This window comes from Fistularia commersonii, chromosome 8 (assembly GCF_037954325.1).
Source record: "Fistularia commersonii isolate RoL2024-O1a breed Wild chromosome 8, RoL_Fcom_v1.0, whole genome shotgun sequence".
Classification (NCBI taxonomy): domain Eukaryota; kingdom Metazoa; phylum Chordata; class Actinopteri; order Syngnathiformes; family Fistulariidae; genus Fistularia; species Fistularia commersonii.
In genome coordinates, this window is record NC_141291.1 from 18239471 (window position 1) to 18266908 (window position 27438).

General features: G+C 38.1%; 2 protein-coding genes across 4 annotated transcripts in view; one reads left to right on the top strand and one right to left on the bottom strand.

Annotated features, from left to right (window-relative positions):
* Window positions 1-10536: 10536 nt before the first annotated feature.
* On the top strand, window positions 10537-24132 carry tecrl2a (trans-2,3-enoyl-CoA reductase-like 2a). Its single transcript, XM_086151644.1, has 13 exons — window positions 10537-10560; window positions 16058-16108; window positions 16198-16249; window positions 17124-17168; window positions 19425-19528; window positions 20188-20303; window positions 20701-20806; window positions 22284-22356; window positions 22435-22478; window positions 22580-22628; window positions 22872-22960; window positions 23051-23096; window positions 23169-24132. Exons 1-13 carry the CDS (start codon window positions 10537-10539, stop codon window positions 23294-23296), a joined length of 927 nt encoding a protein of 308 aa, XP_086007770.1. The 3' UTR covers window positions 23297-24132.
* A 515-nt stretch (window positions 24133-24647) lies between these two features.
* The window catches only part of abca4a (ATP-binding cassette, sub-family A (ABC1), member 4a), a 55061-nt gene continuing 52270 nt past the window's right edge, over window positions 24648-27438 (bottom strand). For all 3 annotated transcript variants that reach the window (XM_086151487.1, XM_086151488.1, XM_086151486.1), the window contains 7 exons: window positions 27283-27389; window positions 26668-26809; window positions 25896-26030; window positions 25702-25805; window positions 25531-25623; window positions 25186-25435; window positions 24648-24944 (listed from right to left, as the gene is read on the bottom strand). In XM_086151487.1, the coding sequence (XP_086007613.1) occupies window positions 24825-24944; window positions 25186-25435; window positions 25531-25623; window positions 25702-25805; window positions 25896-26030; window positions 26668-26809; window positions 27283-27389 (951 nt within the window). In that variant the 3' untranslated portion in view covers window positions 24648-24824. The remainder of the gene's footprint in view (window positions 24945-25185; window positions 25436-25530; window positions 25624-25701; window positions 25806-25895; window positions 26031-26667; window positions 26810-27282; window positions 27390-27438) is intronic.

Below are 27438 nucleotides of genomic sequence, written 5' to 3' on the forward strand. Positions count from 1 at the left end.
TCAGTTATACTCAAAACTGGTGTGATAGTGCAGAAATTAAATTCTATGGACTTTAAAATGTTTTTCCGGTCAAGACAAGTGGCTAAGGACCGTTATTAAAGGAGCTAGGACCTCCTGCACTTTACTGTGTACATTCTCATTGACGTTATAACCTATTGGTAACGGCACAATGGTATTTCTTTTAGTGCGATCATTTCATGGCTTATCTATGATTTCACCAAGGTTAATAATGTCAGCTAAAGTAAATACTTCTGCTGAACAATCCTCGACAAGGGGGACACGTTTGGCAGCTCAAGTGAGATTCAGTCGGTCTGCGATGCCAAGTGATGAATGACCGCACAGTCCAGCGCCTGTTATTTTCCCCACAAATAGATTTGGATTAAGGTCGTTTCCTCAAATTCTCATTAATTCTTCTCGGCAAACTCATTAGTTTTCTTGTGGGTTGGACGAAAAGGTTGTTTCTGTCTTCAAAGGTGTCTCACCATAACCGGTGTTTCAAAGATACCCGCTCACCTTACTCTGTTATTAATGATTAATAGAATAATAATTCCGAAGTGCAGTATTGCACTAGAATCCATGATATCTTGTATTTGAGCACAACAGTTAACTTAATGTTAAACTCGCTCAGTGGTATGCCGCATCCCCCACCCCACCAGGGTGAAAACAGTCTCTCCAAAACCGCCAGAAACATTCTTGCTTCATCACAACAATTTGAGATTTTCAACAGCGGCACTGCCTGCACTGGGTTTGCAGTATTTTGCACCCACCTAATCCAGTGAGCTACTTCTAAAACGACCAAATTTTGAATAACATATTTTGTAACATTCTATATCATCAGTATCTTGAGAGCAAAACGATAAGCAAGGCTAGCTTATAAGATACTGAAAATGATAATCACAAGGTATTTGTGCACTTTTTCAAAAATACATCGAAGTAGGAATGAGTAGATTAAGAAACACCTGCCTTCCTTGCCACCATTCCTCAAATCAAAATATGTGTTTTTCTACCTCTGACCACAAAGGATCTTCCTCCCAAATGAAGCTACCTTCTCGGACCCCTTTTCGCCCGACAGCTTTGATGGTGTGAGCGCAGTTTGACAACGGCAGTAAGCGCATCAGGTTAACATGCTTAACACGCTTAACAGCAGCTAGCTGTCGCCTCACTTATATTGAATGTAAAGCTGCCGTGAACCCCCGTGAAATCCTTTGCACAAGTCGGCGTGTGTTTCCTCTGGTGCTTTACTAAGATTTTGTCTTTTATGGCACCTTCTGTTTGCACCACCCTGCAGTTGCATCTGCACAAAAACTAATTAGCAATCTTATTAATGTTCTACAATTTTGGAGCAAAAGTGATGAAAGATGAGAAGATAAAGGTCCTAATGAGAGAGTGAGAGGACTCTAGCGGAGAGTGATGCCTGGTATTGAAACACATTTTAAAGCCAATCAAATATTTTCTGGTTTTTATTTCTTCAATAGTAATTATAATTCAGATCAATCCAAATGTCTGATATTGATGGTTCATTTATGCAGTAATCTTTGTTGCGTTTAATTTTTTTTTTTCCTCAGCTTGTCACCTGAACTCTTTGTAAAGCCTGGAGAAGAAGCAAGTGGTGTTTAAGGAGAACTCTGACCATTAAAAGCTTTTTTTTTTCTTCCCATAATTTGCATTCAGGTGGCATGGTGGTGCAGCGGAGTTTGTGTTTTCTCCCCGTGTCAACATGGTTTTTCTCGGGTTTCCATCCAAAAAGAAGGTACATTGGAGAGCCTAAATTGCTTCGGCACGTGAATGACAGGGTGAACAGTTGAGTGTGTCTGTAGGATCAGCTGGCGACCGGTCCAGGGTGAACCCCGTCACACGGCCAGTGACAGCCAGGATCGGCTCCAGCACCCCAGAAACCCTGTGTCCAGAATAAGCATTGCTGACAATGTATGAATTAATTCATTTGGCATGTATATTTTCCTCTGAACAAATTATAAAGCAATTTATTTCTTCTGGATAATGTGTATGTTTTAGATCAGCATTTCGTTTGGTTCCATGTTTTCATCACTACAGAGAGACTGCTTGGCTACATACAAGCAAAATATATCACTGTAAACATGACTGGTCTTTCCCACTGATATTATAATCAGAAGACAGAATATCTGCTATGCCATCAAATCCTCCGTCGTTCCATAGAGAAACTCTGCTTTTATGTTTCTATCATTCTCAATCATTTTTAAGAAACTCCCAACTGGACATCGTGAGTCTGGTTATCTCTTTATCTTTTTTTTTTCTCATGTACTTCTTCTCATGAACTACAAGAAGATATACTTAAATTACTATTATGTACATTATGTGCGTCAGTTTGTTTTAACCTGAATATTTAAAACTGAAAAATGAAAGAAAGACCTTTTTTTAATGGCGAATTATTTTTTTTTTATTCATTTGAGAGCAAAAAAAGACTGACAATTTTTATATAGCCAGTTGTCCGTTTTCATTTAAGGTAGCCCAGGTGTTGAGTAGCCTTCCTCACAGTAAGAGGCTTTCAGGCTCTTCCAGTACTTTTCTGTGGGTTCTCTATCTTTCTCCCACAGTCAAAAAAGCTGTAGGTTAACTGAGGACTATTTTTGTCCAAAGTTTTCTACATGATGCCCTGTGATTGATAGGTGACCAGTGTCACCATTTGGTTGGAATAAAAGACCATTTCACAATGTTAATATTATTTGTCTGAGTATTGAATTCATTTTTTTACAGAAGGGTAGGAAACTTTCATTGCCACGAGTTACAGCTACCTAAGTGGCCAATAATATACGTACAGTGCAGCTGCTTAAGTCTGACATGAATCCCGGCTGTTTGACGCTAAATCGATTGTCCGTCTCTTTTGTCTGTCAAACACATGGATTTCCTGCAAATCCTTTCAGAACTGCAGGTCTGCTGTCTGGAAGTTTGATGGGTTCCACAGGTTCTGATTTCCCACAAGGCTTTTTGCCATTATGAACAAACATGAGCTTGTTTTAATGTTCTAGAGTGACTATTAAGTGGGATGAGTCATCTGAGCTTCTAAAATGAAGTTTGTATTTTAAAGCAAGTCACTCTTTGTACATTATATGGTAAAATTACAGATATTGACAAAGTTTGTTGAGATAGTTCAGGATACAAAATCATGGTTACATTTGTAAAACGCAGGCTGGGACCGATCCTGAAAGCCCCACTTCTTCATAAATTTGCTGCATTAAACAGCTCTTCTACCTTTGTTTTGTATGACTTTGCTCCCCAGGTGCGTATTAACAGTACTTAACAGAGGCGCTTTTCAAAAAACAAGTCAGCGGGAAAAATTTAATTACCAATTGATGGCAAAAAATTATGAGTGTGAATCTGCAAAGACTATAAAGATGTAAATTGCACATGCGCATGAAGTCAAAGCACCGGCAGTGTGGTTATTTGTGAGCACGCAGTATGTAATTTTTCCCAACAATTTTAGAATACAGGCCTTAAATTTTGCTTCATTAACGCTGTTAATGAACAATACATTTACATTACAGCTCTGTCAATGCGAAACCATAATGATATCGCATGAAACATTTGATAATAACTGTCAATCCGGTTTTCAGTTTTGTTGTGCTTTAACTGTCTCTGTAAATGATCACTGGTAGCCTGAATAAACAATGGGTTCAAAAGTCCATGGATTGTCTTCTCTGAAAACCTAATGGAATTTATTGAGACCAGCAGGAGAACTTCAAACAATTCAATTTCAGGCCCGTCTACACATCAAGACAAATAACGGGGAGCCGCGAGTTACCTTCGTTACATACATACCTCAAGATGAAGCAGGATGTGGGCCGATGATCAAACAGACGCGTGAAACATAGCAGTTTAACAATTTAAGAGATCTACCAGGGAGAGAGAGGGAGAGAGAGAGTTTGTAGGACCTGTGTTTGGCCCAGTGCTATATCACTATCTCCCCCTACTGGACAAATGCTTTCACTTCCAGGCAGCTGAATTAAAAAGCGTTGAAATAAATAAATAAATTGTCTTCAAATTATGCGACTATTTAAAGTCAATCACATTAGACTTATCTGTATTCAACTGATATCTCTGTAATCCTCCAAGCAGTAGCTCGGCCCCGGTGCCTGAAACCCCGAAGGTAGATCGAAAAACCATTGAAAAAGAGTTCAGACTGTGGCGTACATATTCTAGATTTTAATTTTCCCGTGCGGATCGAGTCCCGACATGGACCCTCATTCAGCTGTGAACACATTAGCGACGGCCCGAGAGCTCCTCTCACGGAAGCTGCACATTTCAGAGCACCGACAGCGCCTCAATTTATCCAGTCATAATTCACTTCATTTATTTATGATTTATTTATCTATCTTTCTTTCAAGGACTCACCATCACCGTCCCACCATGAGCAAAACCTTAGAGGAAGATGAGGATGAAGATGCGGCCTGAAGGAAAAGTCAGCGGACGTGGGACCTCAGGACCTGCAGCCAACATGTTCCGAAAATGAAATAGCCACAGTTTTCAAAGCAACAAACACAAATATTGCTCTTATTTTCATCATACACATGCAATCTATGAATAAATACCAATGTAAAAATATAAAGATATAAGTTTTGTTTATTAAAGATTGAAAAATGATCCCCTTATCTCATCACATTTGTGTCTGTATTGTCAGAAGTATGCACAATTTCACGATAAGGACAAATTTTTTTTTTTTTTTTTTTCTCTAAGATAAAGGATCTTTACTAAAGTCTATTAAAGTCTACTCAGCGGCTCAGTGGATGGACAATTTCAGAGAATCCTTATGGTGCTTTTCTTCTCTCTGACTTTGTGGATAATTTAGTGGGGTTTAGAGCGATCATCCCAGAACCAATCATTCCTGGTTCAATTCCTGGGATTACTGCACCTCTTTTAGTCTGTCAAAGTGTTGTTAAACAAGACACTGGACCCCTAACTGCTCCCCTGACACCACTTATGTGGTTGCCTTCTGCTCATGCTTCATCCATGAGGGGTTAAATGCCAGTGGCTCATTCTCACTTATGCTGTGCTTTATATATAGCTGAATGTTAAAGTAAAATAAAGTGCTTTTTTTCTTCTTTCTTCAAACAGCACCAACAGAACTGACCAGCAGAGGATGGTCAAAAACTTAAATCACGGAAATCTTCTTAAGTTTTGGTAGATATTTACCAACTCACTTCATTGCTTTTCTATTAGATTTTTTTCCAAGTGTTACTACTGTGGTCTCACAAAGCTACCGCTTGTTTAACTCTATGAATACATTATTTGAGATATTTTGAATTGGTTACAATAAGAAAGAAACTAATTGAAAGGAGTGGGCAATGTCTTTTTTTGTCAATTACCCTAACCCTAGGCCAGACAGGTTGTATTTTGTGCGGTTTAACCTAGAAGGACCAAATAACACTGCCCAAGTTTGTACTTTGTATTTTAAATCATCCTCTGAATAGCTTTCCACTCAAGTGCCACTCAACTGGAACTACTGACCCTGTGCTTAGTGAGATTCAAGGATTCAAAGTCATATTTATTGTCATATACACGGTAAGGAAAGGTGTTCCAGGATGTTAGTAACATACATGAGACATTGTAACTGCATAAGGATAAAAGGCATATAATTAGATAGCAGCACAATAAAGGGCAGCGAGTGAACAATCCAGAGGAAATTTAAACTTTGTAATTTGACAGAGTGACTGTTTAATTGGTTGGCCTTTGGTTAATTTTTTTTGAAGTAGTTCATGACTGTTTGACTACTTTTGTAGGTGCAATTAGTTTGCAAATTCAAAATGTGCAAATTGAAAGTTAACATTCAAGTTTAAATGTAATTAGATTTATTGTGGGTAATATTGGTGACCTTTCAAATATGATACTGTCGCAAAAGGTGAAATATATAAAAAAAAGCACTTAAATATAAAAATACATGAAATTAAAAGGCAAGAAGCCGCGCTCTCCTATTGGAGTTGCTAAAACAAAACAACAAAGTAGTAGGGAGCTGCCTCTATAAAAACACAATAAATGGCAAAAAATACAGGAACCAAAGAATGGAGGGGAAAAAAAAAAACGGAAAAAAAAACTGTTGAATACTGTATATGTCAGAAAGATCAAGATGTCAAGGTGTCAAGTCCCTTTAAATACTAAACAACAAAAGAACATAAAACGAATTATGATTAAAAAAGAGAGCAAGAGAGACTATGATGATGACATGCAGCAGGTCTTGGTTCATGTAGCAGAAAACTAAAAAGGCTGACAGTTCTATCATCTGATTTAGAATTTATTCAAGGTTTATGAATGATATGAGGGGTCTGACAAGTGTGTTTTTTTCAGGATGTCAAAATCATAGGCGAGCAATGATATTCAAATATACAGAATAACAGAAACTCAAATCAAATAAACATTTACATGTAGTCCCTTGAGTTTCTATATTCACGTGAAGAGGAACATGTTGAAATATTTTGGTTTGATGGCGTTTATTTGAAATCTGTATCTGAAATCTGTTTTTTTAGCAAAGCTACAACGGTTCTACTTTGTAAAGGAATCATCGACCACCTCGACAGTTTTAAACTGTAGCACAAAGCATCTAAATTGACAAAAATTTCTGACCTTTTTCGGGCACACTTGGAAATATATGTGTGTTTAGCACAGAAGGTCAGCTCCTCAAATCACACACAAATAGCACGGAGGTTGGAAAGGAGGGAGTTAACTAGACTGATGATACAACTGTGAACAACATCTACATGTTGGTGATTCAGAGTGTGTGTGTATGTGTGTGAGATTGCATTGTCAAGGACTTTATAAGGAATGTCTACTTCATTTTAACAGAGTCAAAGCAGAAATCAATATGAGGAAATGGTGTCAAGGCTCCTTATGGTTTAAAGTGTGTTCAGTGTAACGGGAAATAAATAAATATGAATAAATGGGGTCATGATGAAACTCAGAAGCAACTGAAGCCTGCCTGAGCCTCAACACTATTTCTATACTGATGTCTGCAAATGGGTCCTTCTTGTGTGACAGTAACGTCAGAATAGGAGAATACTCAAAAATATAATCAGGCAATTACAATTCCAAGAACATCGTCTGCAAAGCGCAGAGAATATTTTGAACAGTTTAGTCTGCAGTGGGGGGGGGTAGGGGGGGGCACAGTGATGCAGGGCTTAGCAGTCCCGCCTCAGAGCAATAAGGTCCCTGGTTCAATCCTGATAGAGGGCCTTCATGTGTGGAGTTTGCATGATCTCAGGTTTCTTCCCGCAGTCCAAATCACCCAGACTTGTGAATGAGGGAATGAACGGATGTGATCGACCGGCAACCAGTCCAAGATGAACCCTGCCTCTCCCCCAGTGGCAGTTGCGATCGGCTCCAGCTCCACAAAGACCCTGAGTGCAGGATAAACAGTATAGAGAATGTATGAATAAATGAATTTAGTAGGCACTGGCAAAGTGTGTGCTACATACTGACTGCAGTCATTGGGAAAAAAAAAAGGGGTCATAGCCGCTGTTCCCCCTAAGCCGTGCGTTTGCGCGCTGCTCCAGTATTCTCCGAGCACAGCAAATCTATGCTGCAAAATAAAATGAACTGTAAATAAAATAAACGTGTTTCATTTATTTACAATTCATCTTTGTTGTGTGCGGAGAACGCTGGAGCAGTGCGCGATTACGCGAACGCGCGGCTCAGAGGGAACAGTGGTCATAGCCACCACAGGGCATAGTTCCTGTTGTTTGAAATTTGATTTAAAAAATCAAGACCTCAGCCAATATCTTATTGAAATGATTAACCAGGTTACTGATGAACTAATCAGAAATGATACAGATACAATGAAGTTGTATGGGTTGTCTAGTGTTTTTGCTGATACCTTTAGATGCTCCTCACAACACGGGCTCAGTGTTTGCACTGGTGCACGTCCTTTTAGCACCTTCACTTTGTCATATTTCTCCAGCATGCTGTCGTTTTAACAGACACAGCTCTCGCTAATGGCATCACTTTCTCTCCTCTGGTATGAGTCAGTCAGTCAAAAGTTAAAGGTTTTGGTCACACAAGCCAAAGGCAACAAAAGACACACAATTCAGATTGAGACCTGATAATTGGTAGGTAAATGGAACCGGACATGAAGTAACATTAAGGTATTGATTGAAAATTAAAAAACATCAAGAGCAGACATATTCGCCGGAGGCATTGATTTTGAATTGGTTTGACTTCATGGCACTTTCTTGATATGCCGCAGAAGGAGTGCAGGGAGCTGTACGCATAACTATCCTGATATAAATCAAAATGCACAATCTTAAGCAAGTGACAAAATAGCTAGAACTCTAATTTGCTGGCCATTCATGTTTTCATCCAGAGTTTCATCCTGTGTATGCACGACTGCCTCTTCCTTGAAAACTACATTGGGCATCAGATACATCCTCAGCTGTGTTATTTCAGTGCAATTATGATATACCGGTAATCTGCAAGTTAGGAGAAAACAGGTTAAACAGGCTCAAAGGAACACAATCTGGAGTCATTTGTCACTTGTAAGTGAGAAACGGCTTCACAGCATAGATTATACATAATTTTAATCTTTGTAAAACTTGCTTGTACATTCAGCACAGCTGAATTCCAGTGGCACTGTGAACAACATACCTGAGTGGCTGAAATGTTCAAATGCTCATGTCTGTTTCGTGTTTCTCGGTTCCCAATGTGTCGAATGGACGGGGGTCTCATGCGGAACGGTCCTCCAAACCATCTCTTTGTTTAAGCACAGGCTCAAAGGCATTTAGAGAAAACTTACAGTCAAGCCTGGGATAGCCCCTAGTCAAACTGGTGTCAAAATAAAATACACAGTGGGCCAAAATTCAAAACTGGGACAAAGTCGCGGGCCAACATTGATATTTATTGAAAAAAAAAAAATCTTCCTCCAGATATAACAATGAACGTTTTCATATGGATCCAAACAAGTTGTGCTTAAAAACAAAATATGGAACAAGCATAGCTTAATACTTTACAATATATAATTTAATATTGCACACATGCAAAATCCTGTTTTCTGCCTAAGTAGCAGGGTGCCAGTATTAGCATATGGTCGCTATGACTGCTGTACACAGAGGAGAGGGCGTTTATGGATCCTGTTGTGATTTTCGTGACAAAACACCAGCAGAAAATTCTGGGATTTGTAGAATTAGCGGTACATGCACTGTAGACTATCCCGGCGAGCCAGCTCTAATAGTCATTTGGTATTGCTTTGTTGGCCAAATATAATTACAGTGCTGCCCAAATTTGGCCCGCGGGCCAGAGTTTGACACCTATGCCCTCATCATACAGCCTTGGGATTAGTCTGGTGAGGAAATCACGAGATGAACTTCTCTCATTCCCCCCACGCTTCCTTCCTGTCCGATCTCTCTCTTTCTAACCCAACCAGTAGAGAATGAAGGCCGTCCAAATTGAGCTTGGATCTCAAAGTGCCAATGTCTCAAAGTGCTTCCTAATGCGGGTATGTTGGGTTTCTGTAAACATTTTATAGAGTGTGGGTCAGATGTGCTCTAAATGTAAAGTCTAGGAAAGTTTACTGCCTTTGCAGGTTATCTGCAGGGCATTATACAGTTTGAAGGCTTGTGATATAGTTTTTGTCTTTATTGAGCCCTTGTTTTGGTTATGTTGATATAACGTAAAACTTTTCAATTCAGTACTTCTCTTACAATCTACAGTCATCAACAAAAGCTAGAAAGCATGATATTGGTATTAAGTTTCAAGGGCTTTTCCATCTAGTATTGTCTGATTGTTCCTAATAACTTTGAGACTTGATTAGGTTAATGTCAATAACAGTTAACCCCAGGGCCACGTAAACAGAGAAACCCATTGGTGTTACATCAACCTTTATGTCCATGAACTACGGTCAAATCCAAATTATGCAGCTTCTTTAGTGATATGCTGGTTCTCAATCCCAAGCACTGACTCTGACACCCAGTCACCCACAAAAATTTGGGTTCCTCTTCTGCTGACACCACTGAGCACTGCAGCAGCAAATGAAGGGCTGTATTTTACTGCACACTTGCTGGTATTTGGTGGAACATACTGTATAGCTCAAGTGGTATTTTAGTTTAACCCTTGATGAATCCACTGTGAGCTTTCGTCTCAGCTGTTAAATTGCCATAGATGTCAAAGCTCCCTGGCATTTCTGCATTTTCTTTTGGGAAAAGTTCAGATCTCCCAGCCGGAAAGAAATGCAGGGACCATGTAGAGGGTATGTGGTGTGCCTCAAGTGATACTCAGCATAATTTAAGAAGAGAGAAAGTGTGTGTGTGTGTGTGTGTGTGTGTGTGTGTTGGGGGGGGGGGGTGACTGAGAAAGGGAGGGAGGTAGAGGGAGTGAGGGAAAGAGGGGAGAGAGAGTAAGAGGGAGGGAGAGAGAGAGAGAGAGGAAAGAAAGCTTTGAAAAATAAGGGGTCAGTCAAGGGTTCGTCCTTGAGAGCAGAGGAGCTGCTACTGCCTGAGTGTGAAGAATGAACATGTGTGATGTTTAAGGTCACTATTTTCATCTCGTATGTGAACTGTATCGTAGCGTCCCGCCCCCGCTGACATGAGCCGGACCACCTTCTTCGAGGTAAGTGAACATGTAATTTAAGCCTAGAACGTTTAATAGAATCCTCCACCATCAGCAGCACAGGGGGGTCAGGTGGACCTAGAGTCAAATTAGTAGTAATACAGTTATTTGTTATTAGTTAGTTAGTTAGTTAGTTAGTTAGTTAGTTAGTTGGTTAGTTAGTTAGTTAGTTAGTTAGTTAGTTAGTTAGTTAGTTAGTTAGTTAGTTAGTTAGTTAGTTAGTTGGTTGGTTTAGGTCAATGGAAATACCAAGCTAAAGTCTACTGTGACTATGACAGTTTGACCCCTTTCTCAAACTGCTGGGGAATTAATTAGCTCTTCTTGGGATTAGTCTGATTCAAATTCAAGATATTTTCTTCCTGTCACTGATCTTTAGTTTTGATTCGATCTGTCGGATCAGGCTTAATCACTGAATGGCTTTTAATGAGAGCTGAGCCACTTGAGGCGTCATCGATGAAACTCGGGTCACGATCCGTTTTTCTCGATTCTTGTTTAAAAAAAAAGTACATGACAAGATTCTCAAACATTTGGGGAAACAAAATATATTCCAATTTTTTTTAAATGTAAGGCTAGCATGGTTTAGCAGACAAGCAGGAGCTTGGCTGTACAGACAGCTGGTGCTTTAGGGTCATGTGGTCACAGGAATTTCGTCTCATGCTGACCGTTCCCTGTTTAGATGGTTTGCATTCATAATACTGACAGGCCGTTAAAGTCTTTAACTTGAAGGCAATAAACATAAGCAAAAATAACAATAGCAATTTGGTTCATTTTTAAACATATGTTGTACTTGGCAAAGTGAGAGCAGAATGTGGCCATAACCCAACTGGCATGTAAACAATCGTGGAATTTGTTCGGGTCAGTTATTCAAACCTGTCTAGCACCTGGATGGAAAGGATCTTGGGACTGCAGGCTGCTGAGCACAGCACAGTTTTTCACCAAAATATGTTTCATATAAACTTGAACTATAGAATAATTGAATGAGATTTAATTGAACCGTGGGTCCAAAGTTGCTTATTTATACAACTCACCGGCTGCATTTCTCACCTCACTGTCTTGATATTCTGAAACTGACTAGCTAGTTAGACAGATTTCAATCACAGAGAGCATCTGCTGCTTATTCAAAGTGCTCTTTCGGCCAGAAAAGCAGCCACAAGGGAAAAACTCTAGAGACTGGCGTCATATGTAATAGACACATGGCCATCAGCTCAGCTTCTAGTAGACATTAGAGAGACATGTTTTAATTTGATAAAGTCTGAAAAGCGTACAAGGGTGTTCAAAAAAGTTATGAAGCACATGTTTTATAGTATTCACATTCACATCTTGCTTTTTGCTTGCGGTGTTGTCTCACAGGGCCTAATTAGGATTACTAAAGTGCTGGACAAGTAATTTGCTATAAGTGCAGCATCCCTGAGAACGCGTGCCAGTTCATAACAATTCTTTGGACATAAGCCATGCTCTCAGTTGCCGGTACACACTGCAAGCAGATTAGCAAATAGTCTAATTTTTTAGAAAAATACATATTACCCAGCTTAATGGAATGGGAAAATTGCACTTATTTTTAAAAAAAATATAGAAAGTGTACCAAAATTATAATAATAATAATAATAATAATAATAATAATAATAATAATAATCACCATCATTATTATTATTATTATTATTATTATTATCATTATTATTGTTGTTGTTGTTGATAATAATAATAATGATAATAATATATTTTGTTGTTGTTGTTGTTGTTTTGACCCTAGGTATTTACATTCCCAATGTGAGTTGACTGAACCGTTTTTTCTGCCGATGAACTGTACAATAAGATAGTGGATTATTTTACATAAAGACTGGACCAGAGTGTCAAAGCCACAAAACCAGAACCAAGAGAAGTGAACAATAAACCTCTCTGATGGGTCTTGGATCAAGGGGTCCTCATCTGTTTCAATTCAGGGTTCATAACATTGCCCAGCATGAATTCATGTAAAATGGGCTTGACTGCTGTCTTTGAAAGAAAATAATCATTTGTTTGCCTCCCTTCCTGTGAATAATTCCTACAACATACATTAAATAAACAGAGCAACATGCTGTGTATCTGTTGGAGAATAATCAGATCACAGAATCATAAATCGACATTACACATTACACATATAATCAAACAACACATCAGCACAGAACGTTAAGCTTTATTTGAGTAAATGATGTGTAAGTATTTCACTAACCATCTGAAACGCAGCAGGTGATGACCAGATATATCCATGCCGGTCCTCGTCACAGGCGAGCTTTAATGACCACCAAAGTTTTGTTAAACAGATAAGAGCTGGTTTTCAGTTTAGTCAAATGAGACAGAGAGCAGAAAATATTCAGCCTCCCTTGTTTTGAAAAGTTCTCTATTGTTTATTTACAGCTGCTCCATGCTCACTCACGGTCGCTGGTGCAATTTAGGCTGAGTCTAATGTACCAGGCTCCCTCTGTCTGAATTAACAAGAGAATAGATTGCTTCTTTTTGTTTTTGTTTGCTTATGGTGATTCTTAGTCATCCACATTGACATTACAGCTAATATATCATGTGGTATTAATATACCACATACCTATTGTATACCTATTGTAAGTCGCTTTGGATAAAAGCGTCTGCCAAATGCAATGTAATGTAATGTAATATGTGATAAATGCACAGCTGCGACCTTCCTGGATGCTACAAGGTTTTTACAAACATGACGGAGCAATTCACAAACACAATTCCACAATTTACTGTTGCAGACTGATCGCAAATTGGCTACGTTTCTTGTTGGATCAGGAAAAAAAAAAGGGGGCTGGTAAATGAAATTTGGCTATTATCATTATCATTTTTTATGATGAAATCATAAAAACACTTTTGACAGTTAATATAATTCATTATCTGTACTACCTATCCTGTTCTCAGGGTTGCAGGGATGGAGTGTCCCAGCTCTCACAGGGTGAGAGGCAGGATCAACCTGGACCAGTTGCTCGTTGATCACAGTGCCGTATATAAAGACAATAATCAAACAGTATTTATTTATCTAATAACCAGCTCCGCCATAAACAGTTGTCATTGGTTCTTGTCCTTTATTGTGCTAAATAACTGCAAGCAGCTTTGCTTGAAATTTCCATACAGGTCTTTTCCATCGGAAATCTGTTTGCACACTGTACGTATGACAATAAATGTTTTGAATCTTGATTTTTATTTCAGGCACAAAATGATTTTTGCTTGGAAAACAATATTTAGACTTGAATTGCCCTTGTGTTCAGTGAGCTCACCCTTGACAGCGATCTGCCTGACCTGATCAGTCAGCAGTGGCCTCTGCTCCCATGAGAGGACCAAAGGCGTCAGATGGTTAGATTTACAGGGGCGCAAGCCGAATGCACTATCGCCTCGCACGTTCAAAACAAAAACTAAGTGCTGTCCGTGCACGCACATTCACATCGGCCTTTGTGATGCTGCATATCCCTCTATTTCCCAGGATGCCTCTTTCTGAGGCTTCAATGTGTCCTTGAAAAGAGTTAATGTTGTCGTATGTATGTTAAACCGCAAAATCCCAGGGGGATATTAAGTGTGATGGAAAATCTATTGGGGATCTGGACAATCATCAATGCCTGATAATGCCTTAAGACAGTATATTCTCATAAAATCACCAATATATGAGTTGATATTAACAAGAAAGTTTAGATTTTCCGTTTTAGGAGATTGCCAGAACATACCGAATTTACAAGGCATTGCCAATTAAAAAGGAAGGAAATACAGAAAAAAAAAACGATATCCAGAGGTCTTCAAGAAAATATTCAAAAATCTGAATACCACAAATCCTTTCTCTCCTTGCAGAAATATAGCACAATTTAAGTTTGAATTATCACATGCCATCAAGAAAGGGTTTAAAGTGACATATGTATTTAATTTTATTTTTACATTTTACATTTACATTTACATTTCGCATTTCTGCCATTATTGGAATACCTGAAAAAAGATAGAACAAGAAATTATGGTAAAAGCAGATTGCATATATCTTTCTTTCTCTTTTTCTCCCTCTCTCTCTCTCTCTCTCTCGCTCTTCTCTCTCTCTTTCACACACACACACACACACACACACACACACACACAAGTATGTGCACTGACACGTTGTTCAACATTTTCACATTTTCTGTATTAATTCTTTCTTTATCCAATTTCATCAGGGGCATCAGTTTTTATAGACTTCTCCTTCATGATTCTCAATGCGTGAATCTTGAGCTGTGATGGCCGCAGCATCTAAACACCTCAATCTAGTTTTTTTGTTTTCCCGGCAGGCTTACAGCAGGGACTGGTGTGAACGCTTGAAAATGGGAACATTCCAGGTTTCAAACAAAGAAAACGCTTTAAAACTGCCTAAGTGATTTGATCACCATTAAAAAAAAAAAAAAAAAAAAAAACAGGCATGTTGTCTAAACCTTGGCCCTTAAGAATGTGCAAGTGATTTAATGCTCATAATATCAACATTAATTATATAAATGCTGAAAAATCCATGTTAAAAAAAAAAGAAATTTTACTGCTCTCTCTCTCTATTTCTCTCTCTCGCTTTCTATCTATCTATCATAATAATTAATAAACCAATCTACTGTTGATTTAAGGCAACATGTGTGTTGACATGAACAGTGTTAAAACTGCAGCATCTGCAAAAACCTTATAGAGGTTCTGTCGCGGAGAGGAACCTCCTGAGGGGTCGATTGGTTTGCAATGACTTAGCAGTACAATGGCACAGAATGGCACAGAATTGTTCCATAATGATAAGGAAATTAGCAAAAAAGAGTAAATATAATTTAATAACAACCTACATCATAATATAAACCATAGCAAAACAGCCTTAAAGTGGAAATTATTTAAATGCAATACTGTTTATTATCAAAAGAGAGGAAAAAAATACTGGCTGATTTAAAAAGAAATTAAAAAGAAAATACAACATTTCAAAAATTTGTTTTCTGTCCCTCTGTTTCTCTCTCTCTGTCCGTGTCTCTCTCCCTCCCTCTCACCTCTCGACTCAGCAATTCTTCAGGTATCCATTAGCAGGTTATTACACTGCCCGGCAAAGGAACCAATTTATCTGGAACAGCTCTGCTGAGCACCACAGTGTGGAGTGCTGTCAGGGCAAATTGTGTCCCACCGCCCCACCACCCCAAACCCAAAGCCCCCCCGCATATGCTGTATATCAGGACTGACACGGTCTAATTAAGATGAAACAGTTTTTTTTTTTTTCCTTTTTTTTTTCCTCACATCCCTCTGACAAACAGATCGGAAGAGGCTTCAACGCTTATTCTTCCTGGGATGTGACAGTATGTCCAACTTTTACACAGAGTTTCAATGAAGTGGAATGTGCAATGATTCACCTTAAAACCCAAGCGCAAGAAACTGTGCTCTAATATTGATTTTTACTGTACTATTATACTGTATGTTTAAGGTGGTATTACTGTGATTATGTTTATTTATGCATATGACAATTTTTGTGTTTTTTTTTCTCCAGGTGGAGGTCCTGGATGCCAAGACCAGGAAGCAGCTTTGTTTTTTAGACAAGGTCCATTGTCATGTTGATGTCATGATCAAGGCTATTACAACATTAAGCTCGATCTGACTCCTTGGTAATAATACATTCACTCCATTTAGGTGGAGCCTTATTCAACAATAGGAGAAATCAAGAGCCTAATTCACAAATCATGTGAGTTTGCCTTGTTGATTTGTAATTGTGTGTGTGTTTGCATGTGTTTGTGAGAGAGAGACAGGGAGAAAGAGAGAGAGAGAGAGAGAGAGAGAGAGAGCAATGTTGAAAGAAATCTATATTTCTTACAAATTCTTAAGTCATTCTTTGTTTTTTGTTCTGATTTTGTTTTTTTCCCCCCATACTTAAATTTTTTCCACTTTGAAGTTGTTTTGCTATCATTTTATGTTGTTATGTAGTTTATTATTTAATGATAATGACTTTTTGCTCATTTCCATATAATTTCAAATCAATTTGTCAGTGTTTTTTGAGGTTATTCTCTGAATATTTCACATAGATAGATAGATAGATAGATAGATAGATAGATAGATAGATAGATAGATAGATAGATAGATAGTAATTTTTTTAATAACTTCAACAACTTTATCATTATTATTATCATTATCATTATTATTATTATTATTATTATTATTAAAATATTTTTTTCCCCTTTAAACTGTGAGCTTAGACACTGAAGAGAAGTATCCAGCTTTTGGCATAATTTTTGCCCATGGTAAACTGGAAGTGTAGTGTTTTCAGACAAAATAAAAAAGTTTGACTCATCTCGTCTGATCGGAGGTATCCCTGAAGACAGTCAAGTTAAAAAAATATATATTCCTGAAGCCCAAAGACACTCATCTGTGTGCTGATCAATGGTCAGATGTTTCCAATTTTTTCTCAACCCTTAAGCAATTAGCATCAACAAGGGGCGGAGAACCTCACATAATTCCATTGTGATCAATTATTATTGGTCCTGAGGACAAAATCTATGTGTGCATGTATCAAACTGTGCCCAAACACTGTTTGAACGTTTGTTTGTATTTGATTTGCTCAGATCCCCAATGGTATCCAGCCCGACAGGCCCTGAAGCTTGATCCCAGTAAGTATCTATCTGAAACATTGGAGTGAAAGTAAAGTTACAGCGGCTAATATCTCTGTTGTACTCCAACTTACATGCTACCAGAGAACCGCTAGCTCGTTCTTACGTTTGCTATTGAGTTAGGATAGCAACTACCCTTTGACATTCAATCAGAAATGATAATTGATCCATTATTCAAAAAAAAACACAGAACTTGGTATAAGTCAATATTTCTATATTTTCTTCATAAATTAAAGATATTCGTATGAATGCTGTAAATAATAAACCATTGTCAGGAATCAATATGATAATTGATTGTTATTATTAATTTTGTAAAATATGTTTTTGTTTTTGTTTTTGTAGTTTTTTTTTGTTGTTTTTTTTTTGTTTGTTTTTTGTTTTTGTTTTTGTTTGTCAAACGGAAATTACATTTATTCTAACTGATAGTTGTTTAGGATCAGACTTGTCTAATCTACTCATGAAAACATAATGAAAATGGCTCAACTGCTGGGAAACTAACAGATCAGAAAATAGAAATCTTAAGATGCACACAGACAAATAAAATAATTACGGGGGACCTCCAGTTACACTGAATGGCATTTGAAGTGTCTGCTTCAGAAATATAGGAACAATAATTACAAGAATTTGTTAATCTCCTCTGAGGCAACCTTAATTCTGTTTTCTGTTTTAAGACCTTCACAAGAATAAATTAAAATAGTGTTGAACTTTATTTAACTTGTATGTTTCACACAAAGTTACATAGTCCTGTTCCAGATCTACGCCAGTGAATGTATTGAAATAAATTGTTACATAAATCAATGAACAAATAAGTATATAACACCATATTTATAACTGAGATGGGGAAAAACGTTTGTTTTGGCATGATCTTATCATTCCTTCAAAAACATTTCTTTCTGGCTTAAACTTTGTTTTAACCCGCCCAGCAAAACTTGATGCCATGTACATAGCAGTACTTAACGGAGTTTTTGCACCTACCTGTGGTAGAAAAGGCTAATTACACCAATACGTGAAAATTCCATATGAGGATGGTGGCAGTAGATCTAGACTTAAGCAAACAGTATCCAAAAAAACATAATTTGGTGATATATCCTTTACAGTTGATTTGGTTTCAACAATGATTTCTAAAGAACAAATCACAACAAATATTTTTACATGCTAGGAACATTATTCCACTACTATAACATAGCATTGTTTTCCCCATTTGGAGGGTAACTTTCATTTATTTTTGAAATCGATTGACAAAACAACGATTAATTTTACACAGGTGACATCCTGCTGTTCCCAAATAACTATGAAAAATCCACAAACGTGTCAGCAAACAAAACATCAGGCCTTCATTGGATAAAGATGATCAAAAGCAAGGAAATCTATTTGAGTATTTTTATACAGGCCATGTGAACTGACTTAAGTTAAACTGTTAATAAAAACGAAATTAGAATTAAATTATTCAATAGTTAATCCATTCAGTCCAACCATCCATTCAGTCATCCGCATCAATAGACAATTTAAATTCCTAAATTAACCCATGCAGGGAACACGGTAACTCCAAAGGACTCTGAATCATATTTATTACAGTTTAGTATAATCATAAATGAAATGCCTTCCGAGTCCACTGAAAATGTTGAATTGTTTGTTTATTGTTTAAAGCAATGTGAAGGGTGAGTTTTAATTTGGACGTTTTGAAATACAGTAAAACCTCCATTGGGGTTTGATGAATGCAAACTTCCCTCATCTCTGCAAAACTACCAACACGGAAGAAGAAATTGTCCTTTTTGTCCTTAAATGATAGAAAGTCCACTGTACAATATTAAAATTAAGACGGCCTAAAGTAAGCACTAAAATAATTTCTGCTGGCGCATTGCATTTGAAGCAGTCTTGTTACAAAAAGTTTCAGAGAAGGGATTTTTATGGAGCACAAGCAGGGCCAGTTCCTTTTTAGGGCATGCTAAAAATGGCATCCTATCAGTGTGGCCTATTATCATCACTATTATCATATGTCAGGTAGAAAGAATCTGCTCTGGGAAATATTGATGCAGACATGCAGAACACCACCTAAGCATGAGTTACAGTTCATAAAGCCTTGCACTCCTGCATAAATTAAGTGTGAGGAATCACGTTGAGCTATTATATATGAAAAATACAATAACACCTTTTTGACATTACACAGTCTCTAGTTTAGACACAACCAAAGTTTGTCATTGCACTGGGTGGCAGAGCCGATTGCAATTCCAGATCCGAGAATTTGTCTTTTTTCAGGGGGGAAATCGCTCAGAGATGATGATATATTGCAGAATCTACCTGTTGGAACCACCGCCACCATGTTCTTCAAAGATCTTGGGCCACAGTTTGGTTGGACTATGGTAATGCATGGCAGTTCTTTTGGTTGTTAATTAATATGCTTGCATATTATGTAACTTAAGAGTTGGAGAAGATAGTTAACACATATCTGAAAAGGACAAGCCAAAGACAAACTTCTGGTGGAGAATTATTCCCCCCTGAGATGAATACAAATTACTTATGCCCTGCATACTTCATTTATATATATTTTCCTAACTCTTGGGTTATAGGAAACCCATAATTGATACAATGGTTCAAATGGGTTTTGCGCCGTAAGTTTCCTCAAATTATTATAACTTTTAATCGCAGAATCTCTCCACTAGCAACCCTAGGTTGATGGTGAAACAGCAGTTTTGTATTTTGCAAAACAAAAAAGAAAACTAAATTGATCAGAAAATTGAAAGAAAAAAAAAAATCGCCAACTTTTGCCAACTGCTCTTTTAATATGTTAAAAGTGAATCTTCACTATTGCAACATAGTCAACTTCCCGCTGTGTAAATGTGTAGAACAGTTTAGCGCACATGATTTTTCAAATAAAATTCTACAAATGTTGACTGAACTAATATAGCAAAATGTGTTTTATTTTTCATTTTCTGTTGAAATTAATCATACATACCATTAGGATGAAAGTCCTAACGTTTTTCCTGTTATTTTTCCTGTTTTTGCTTTTATTTATTATTAGGTTTTTCTGACAGAGTACATTGGGCCCCTCATAATCTACCTGCTCTTCTATTTCCGGGTTCCTTATATTTACTCACACAGATATGCCTTTATCTCCAGTCCACACCCTGTTGTCTCGTAAGTGGTTGAAACAAATCTGTATTCAAAGTTTAAATTAGAAAAAAAAAGGGACTGGCATGCCTTTGAATTGTTCTCCTGAAAAATATGAATGTGAATAATTTTGAGTCATAAGTATGTTTGCTTTGCATATTTTCTTAACCACAGTTTAACTTATTTACTTTTCAAACCCCAAAGTTCTTTTTCAGTGAGTATTATTCAGGTTTGCTCTGTTTTTTGAAGCAATTCACACTTTTTTTTTTTGTTTAAATCAGTCCCGCATTTTTGATCACACCATGTCATATTTCTTTCTTAACAACTCAGGAGAGATTAATCTGTAATTTGAATCTCTTGAAAAAGATGGTGACAATAAGATCACAATTATTGAATTGAGTTATATTTTTACCTTGCCTCTCAGACTAGCATGTGCCTGTCACACCTGCCACTATAGCAAGAGGTTGATAGAGACTATATTTGTGCACCGTTTCTCCCACGGGACAATGCCTCTAAGGACAATTATCAAGGTAAGGGCATCGCTACCCTTAAAGTAAGAAGCCTCTTATAATTATCGTTGCGAGAGAAATTAAAACAATATAATAATAATGATGATGATGATAATAATTAATGAATAAATAAATAATCTGGCCTCTTTTCTGGTTCATGTCTGCTGCTGCGAGTCTAGATTTAGACTACAGAAATGAAACCAGGGCATTGCAATGAGGCAACATTCCTTTCAGGCATGAAGGAACAGATGGTTATGGATGATGCGTGCTCTGCTAAACCAAAGAGAGACATCGAAGATTCTTTGTTAAAGCCATTTAGCACGTCACAGTCATCCACTGTAAAGATAGTGTATGTGACACCCAACTTTTATTCACAATGCATTTTTCACAAATTTTCTCTTTCTCATCCACTAATGGTACTGTCATTTACTGTATATATGGCTGCAAATTTGATGACCTAAAAGTTCCTCCAGCCGGATTAGACAGATTACCATTTTTGGTCTGTTCCAGCCAATTTTTCCACCCCTATACATCTGGGCTCTCTGTCCCAAAATATAAGAATGTGTACAAATCTCAGGAGAATTTCCAAATTAAGCTTCGTTCTTCCTCTCCTTTCGGCTTTTCCCTTCAGGGATCGCCACAGCGAGTCAACTTTCTCCATTCAACCCTATTCTCTGTATCCTCCTCTCTCACACCAACTACCCTCATATCCTCTCTCACTCCGTCCATAAATCTTCTCTTTGGTCTTCCTCGAGACCTCCTGCCTGGCAACTCTAATTCCAGCATCTGTCTACTGATATATTCACTATCCCTCCTCTGTACATGGCCGAACCATCTCAGTCTGGCTTCTCTGACTCTCTCTTCAAAACATCTAACATGTGCTGTTCCTCTGCTGTTCCTTGCCTTTCCTCTTCCCTCCCTGCGTCCGATCACGCCTTCCTCCTCTCCTTATTTGACCTGCAGTAGCCGAGTTTCCACAGGTACCCTGTAGGTCATCATGCTGAACGAAAGTTCTGCAATAGTGATACATGCAGTTGCATTTACTCATTAGACAATTTGTCTCTTTCTCATGGTTTCATTCATCATACTTTACGCAAGCTTGTTTAAAATAGAGCAAACCAAAGTAAATAATAGCGCATATATCATGGCGTCTCTCGGAATCTCCTCTTTCACTGCAGGTAAAGTTGGGTGGTGGATGACTTTTATTAAAGGCCCAGATTCTCTGAACAACTCCCTGAGGAGAATAATTTGTTTCCTATCCTATTTTAAAGCCCTGCTAAGACACACACCTCTTTAAACATCCTTATACAGACTTGAACAGACTGCCCTTTCAAAAACACATCTTAAAGTGAATTGATTTACTAACTTTCCCTTCCCTTCACAACCGGTGTGTTTAATTTTAACTCGATGTAGCGTCTTTCAATGGTAAATCATGGGTTTTGTGTGAGTGGATATAAAAAAGAATCATTTCTTACTTACTTTGTGTATCTCTTCCCAGAATTGTACATATTACTGGGGTTTCTCAGCCTGGCTGGCCTATTACATCAATCACCCTTTATATACACCACCAAGTAAGTGTCCTACAAACACACATTGACACAAGTTTCACTCGTGCTTTTCACCAACACTTGACTGCATCTTTTTTTTAGCATATGGAGATCTACAAGTCAACTATGCATTAGTCATATTTGTGGTATGTATACCAATTTGGTATTTTTAATGTGGTACATGGAGGGCCAGTAACTTGAGGCGTTTATGTATATTCATTTGTCTTGTTTTTTTTTCCTGCTCTAGCTATGTGAACTGGGCAACTTCTCTATCCACTTAACTCTCAGGGGAGATGGTGAGTCGTCTCTTTATTCCGATAAACTGAAGGAGTACATACAGTATACAAGTTGCAGACAGAATTTTGCTATGATTTACATCATCCAGTGATGAATTGACATGTTTGTCTTGCTGTAGTAACAGTGCGCAGTTCTCTGCACCAAATTGAAAGTCTATATGATATAACGGCCTATACTGTTCTGACCCAAAGTATGTAATACTATCTAAAGTAGATATTTTTTGTCTCCAAAATATTTTCCAGGTTCCAAGACTAGAAGGTTCCCTTTACCCACTAGGAACCCTTTCACATGGTTATTTGTATTTGTGTCCTGTCCAAATTACACCTATGAGGTAATATTTTCTTAAGCTGTCGTAACATCGATGCACTTGAGTTGCAGTTGCAAATTGACTGCTTGGTTGATATTTTGATATTTTCTTCAGGTCGGCGTTTGGGTGAGCTTTTCCATCATGACCCAGTGTTTGCCAGGTATCGAAATGTGTATCTATCCGCTTAATCAGCGACTCCCATGTTCAAATGTTTGCACATCTTGTCTTCCAGTGGCATTGTACACATTATTGGGTTTTATCCAGATGACCATCTGGGCCAAAGGGAAGCACAGAGCCTACAGCAGGGAGTTCAAGGATTACCCAAGTCTTCGGATGGCAATTATTCCCCTAATTCTCTGATCACAGTGGCTGCTGAAAAAGGGGAATGTTATGTTCACTGAATTTAGAGCTGCTTAATCCAGTTCAAGTCCAGTTCTATGCAAAGTGTCTTATATCAGTGTCTTAAACGACTCGGTGAACATGAGAGCAATAACTTTATGGTTATATACAGAGGCACTTTAAATGTCTTGATTACTTTTGGTTCGTCTGATTTCTGTCTGGAGTTAGATTTTGAAAATTCATAACGTTTCAATGTTATCATGTTTACAATGGGAGCTTGTATTCCAAAGCATATCTTCTCAATGGAAAACATCCCAAGCTTGACTGAGAGTCTTGAAACAGCAGAATGCAGACTGAAGTTTATCATTTGAGAGTGCTTCAATATTAAGATAGTTCAAGTTTTATGAGTAAAGCAGGTATTTCATTACAGTCTCTCTGCTGTACATGAGTAAAAGTGAGAGTTGAAATTGTAGTGTGATTTTTAAGGAGGCTTATTAGAATGTCAGTGTTTTGCAAGTACTTCATGTCCGATCTCAGGTTTTATTGATGTGAAAATAGTTTGTGCATAAACCAACAATATAAGTGGAGAAAACTTGAAAAAATGGATGGACGGGTTCTTACTGAAAAATGTGTTTACTGAACAAGTCATTGCTCAATATTTCATGCAGTGACAACAGGTGAGGAATGCAGACAACAAACAAAACTGACACAATAAAGCTGAATAGACAGAACAGTATAATGGTGGCGGAAAATATCAAATAAAACCGAGCTGAGTTCATGGCAGCAGGATGATTTTGTAAAAACTACGGTAATTGTAGTGCAGCAGCAGCAGATTCTCATTTGTTTGTTCAAGTCCTTCTGTGATGCATCCATGTTGCATCAATAAAGTGTTAAGACTTTACATCTCAGAGTTCTTATTTCATACAGCTCATGAAGGCAGGAAAACAATCTTGCTTGGCATCTGAAGCAAATACTGAGCATCTTTCTTTGGGAACTCCCAATTCCCATTAAGCTCCCATGAAAAGCTGATGTATTTCACTTTAGAAATTTCATCAGTCAAAGTCAAAGCGCTTGTCGTCAATCTAAAGCTGGTATATTTGGCGTGCAAGGCCTACAAGGTGAGCAGAATATGGAACTTATAGCAGGCACATTAATGCTACACAACGTCAGACTACTATGCCACCTAAACCTGCTTGCCAGAAGGGCAAAACTGAGCGTACATAATCATCACTCACACAGGACAAATTTAATCTATTCTTTAGGAGACCGACTCCTTCATAGACTGCATTTCAGCAATTACCTCAGTACAGTAGGTTAACAATGGCCCCTCATTCAACATCTCCTTCTAATATGGATAATATATGGATACTTCTTTCTTCTTTCTTCTTATGAGAACACATCAAGTTTTTTCATCTGCAACTTTCTGCGTCCCAGAACTGATCCTGCTCACTCTGTTTATCTCCATCAAAACAGAGGTGAGAAATGATAGTCAATATTTGCAGGAAATCATGTCACTTATCTCTATAAAAACAGACACAAAACTGCCAAATCACTTCCTCAAACTCTTGAATGGTTTGAGGTCAGTATCACGTTGAGCTCCCGCAGCTTTTGGATGCAGCACAATGGTGTCATCTTCTCTTGACTGTTGTTTGGCAAAATTCACAAACACCTACAGAGGCAATATGGATATTGTAAGCGACAGGATTGTAAGGATTATTTCAAGGATTAGTTTTGTATTAGGCTTTTTTAAAATGTGTAATATTTCAAAGGGTAGGCCTGTCAAAAGTTTTAGAAACGATTTAATCACATTCATCTCATTCACCTGAGCCATGAATTTTTAATAACGCTGCAGGCAGCATTCACATGTGTTTCACAAATTATATGAAAAAAAAATTTCAGGGCTCCTTCACCTGGTCAAGGGTGGTCTGTGACACAGAATAGTCCTCTATGTTGAGCTTGTCTTTGTTCGCGAGGACCATTTGAAAGATTCTTGCCAATGAGGAGGAGGAGATCTTGTACTGCAGGGTGTTGTAATGTTTCTCTCTCTGAATGCAGCCAGGGAAAGTGCTTTCCATGAAGGCCTCTGCAGGGTTCAGATCTGGGGCACAAGCATCCTTCACGGCCCGTAACTTCATTGTTACCACATAGCCATCACCAAATCTGTATTTGCAAATATGGATAAAAGCTAAATTAAGTGGGTTTTATCTAAGAATCGACGTTTAATTACTGTATGAGACAAAGAAAAATAGACCAACTTGTATTTGAGGTGCTGGGTTGTTCCCAGACATTTGAAGGATCCATTAACCATGATAGCTAGTCGTGTGCAGAGAGCCTCACACTCTTCCATGCTGTATAAAAGAGCCACAAAGGTTTCACTCAGCACCCATGTCTAGGTGCTGAGCGCACATGCATGCATGTTTGGGTACCTGTGAGAGGTTAGAACCACAGCTCGCTTGTCCTGAATGATGCTCAAAATAGAGTTCCAAAGGAACCGTCTGGAAAGAGGATCCATGCCCGTTGTAGGCTCATCCTGCCATACACACAGATATAGCAAACACACATGAACACCCAACAATCTTCCTTCCAAATCTCCAGTGAATATGGTAAAATTTAGTATTACCAGCAGAACTAATGCAGGGCAGCCTATCATGGCAATAGCTGTGGAGAGTTTCCTCCTGTTCCCGCCGCTGTAGGTTCTGGCAGTTTGGCCTGCATATTCTGACAGGCCAAGCTTCTGGATGGCCCACTCTGCCACCTATGCATGGAAGGAAATATGCTTTGGTAACCTCCTGATACTTGACCTTGTTACGCAGCAATTTTGTATTAATGGTACCTGAATAAATATGACGAAGCATTTACTTCAACAAAACTACCTTTTCAGGGAGATTAAAAAAAAAAATGCAATTATACGGTAGACAATAGCATTTTTTTCTAGTATGAAAGTTACACTACTATATAAAGTAATATGGGTAAATGATTTTCCCAGAGAATTCCACCAAGCTAATATCCCTCATCATGAGGTTTCTCTGATCATGTACTGACACACTTCAGCAGGAACTGGTGAGCATCTTTTTTGGTAAAACCCAACTTCCTTGGCCCCTTTGATCGGAGGGCTCTACTTCCACGCATAATGGATCCCCATCTAACCTCAAATGTAATGGCAACATATCTTTGCATGTTCCACCTAATATATCTGCTGTGGCTCAATGACATGAGCCAATCTGGTACATTTTGTTAAAAAACAAATTGTGTTGTTTTATCCAGATCTGATGCATTTTTTAGAATAGCATATTGTGTATGTATTGGGTCCACTGTTTTCAACTTTCAAAAACATAAAATACTGAAATAATAGGCATGATTGATCTGACATTTTATGTTTATGTCCATCTTACCCTGCTAATCTCTGCCTCTGGGACTCCACGGAGTCGAGCATATAGGTGAAGGTGTTCTCTCCCTGTCAACAGCTCATCTATGGCATCAAACTGTGGGCAATATCCCATGTTCTGGTGGACATCCAAGATGTTGGTCAAAATACTGCCAAGAGAAAACAAAAAAACAAAACAAACCTTTCAATGTTTGACCATTAAGGTCCGCTTTGGTACTTACATTTAACCCTCATATCATGTTACTTGTCAATTTGACCCATTTCACCCATTGACCCAGTGGGTCAAATTGACCCTTAACATAATATGAGGGTCAATATTATGACTTATATGAGGGTTAACCCTTAACATCATATGAGGGTTAACCCTCATATGATGTTATGGGTCAATTTGACCCATTTCACCCATTGACCCAATGGGTCAAATTGACCCTTAACATAATATGAGGGTCAATATTATGACTTATATGAGGGTTAACCCTTATCATCATATGAGGGTTAACCCTCATATGATGTTATGGGTCAATTTGACCCATTTCACCCATTGACCCAATGGGTCAAATTGACCCTTAACATAATATGAGGGTTAAGTTGGCCTCCCCCAGTATGACTTCATGTTTCATACCTGTATCCAGTAACTGAGGCCTCTCCTGAGGTGACATCAATCGCTCCTGTTAACATCTTAAATGTTGTGGTTTTCCCCGCTCCATTGACCCCCAAGAGGCCAAAACACTGACAAGAAAGAGGAGGGGGTACATTTGATCCCTGATACATTTAAGTA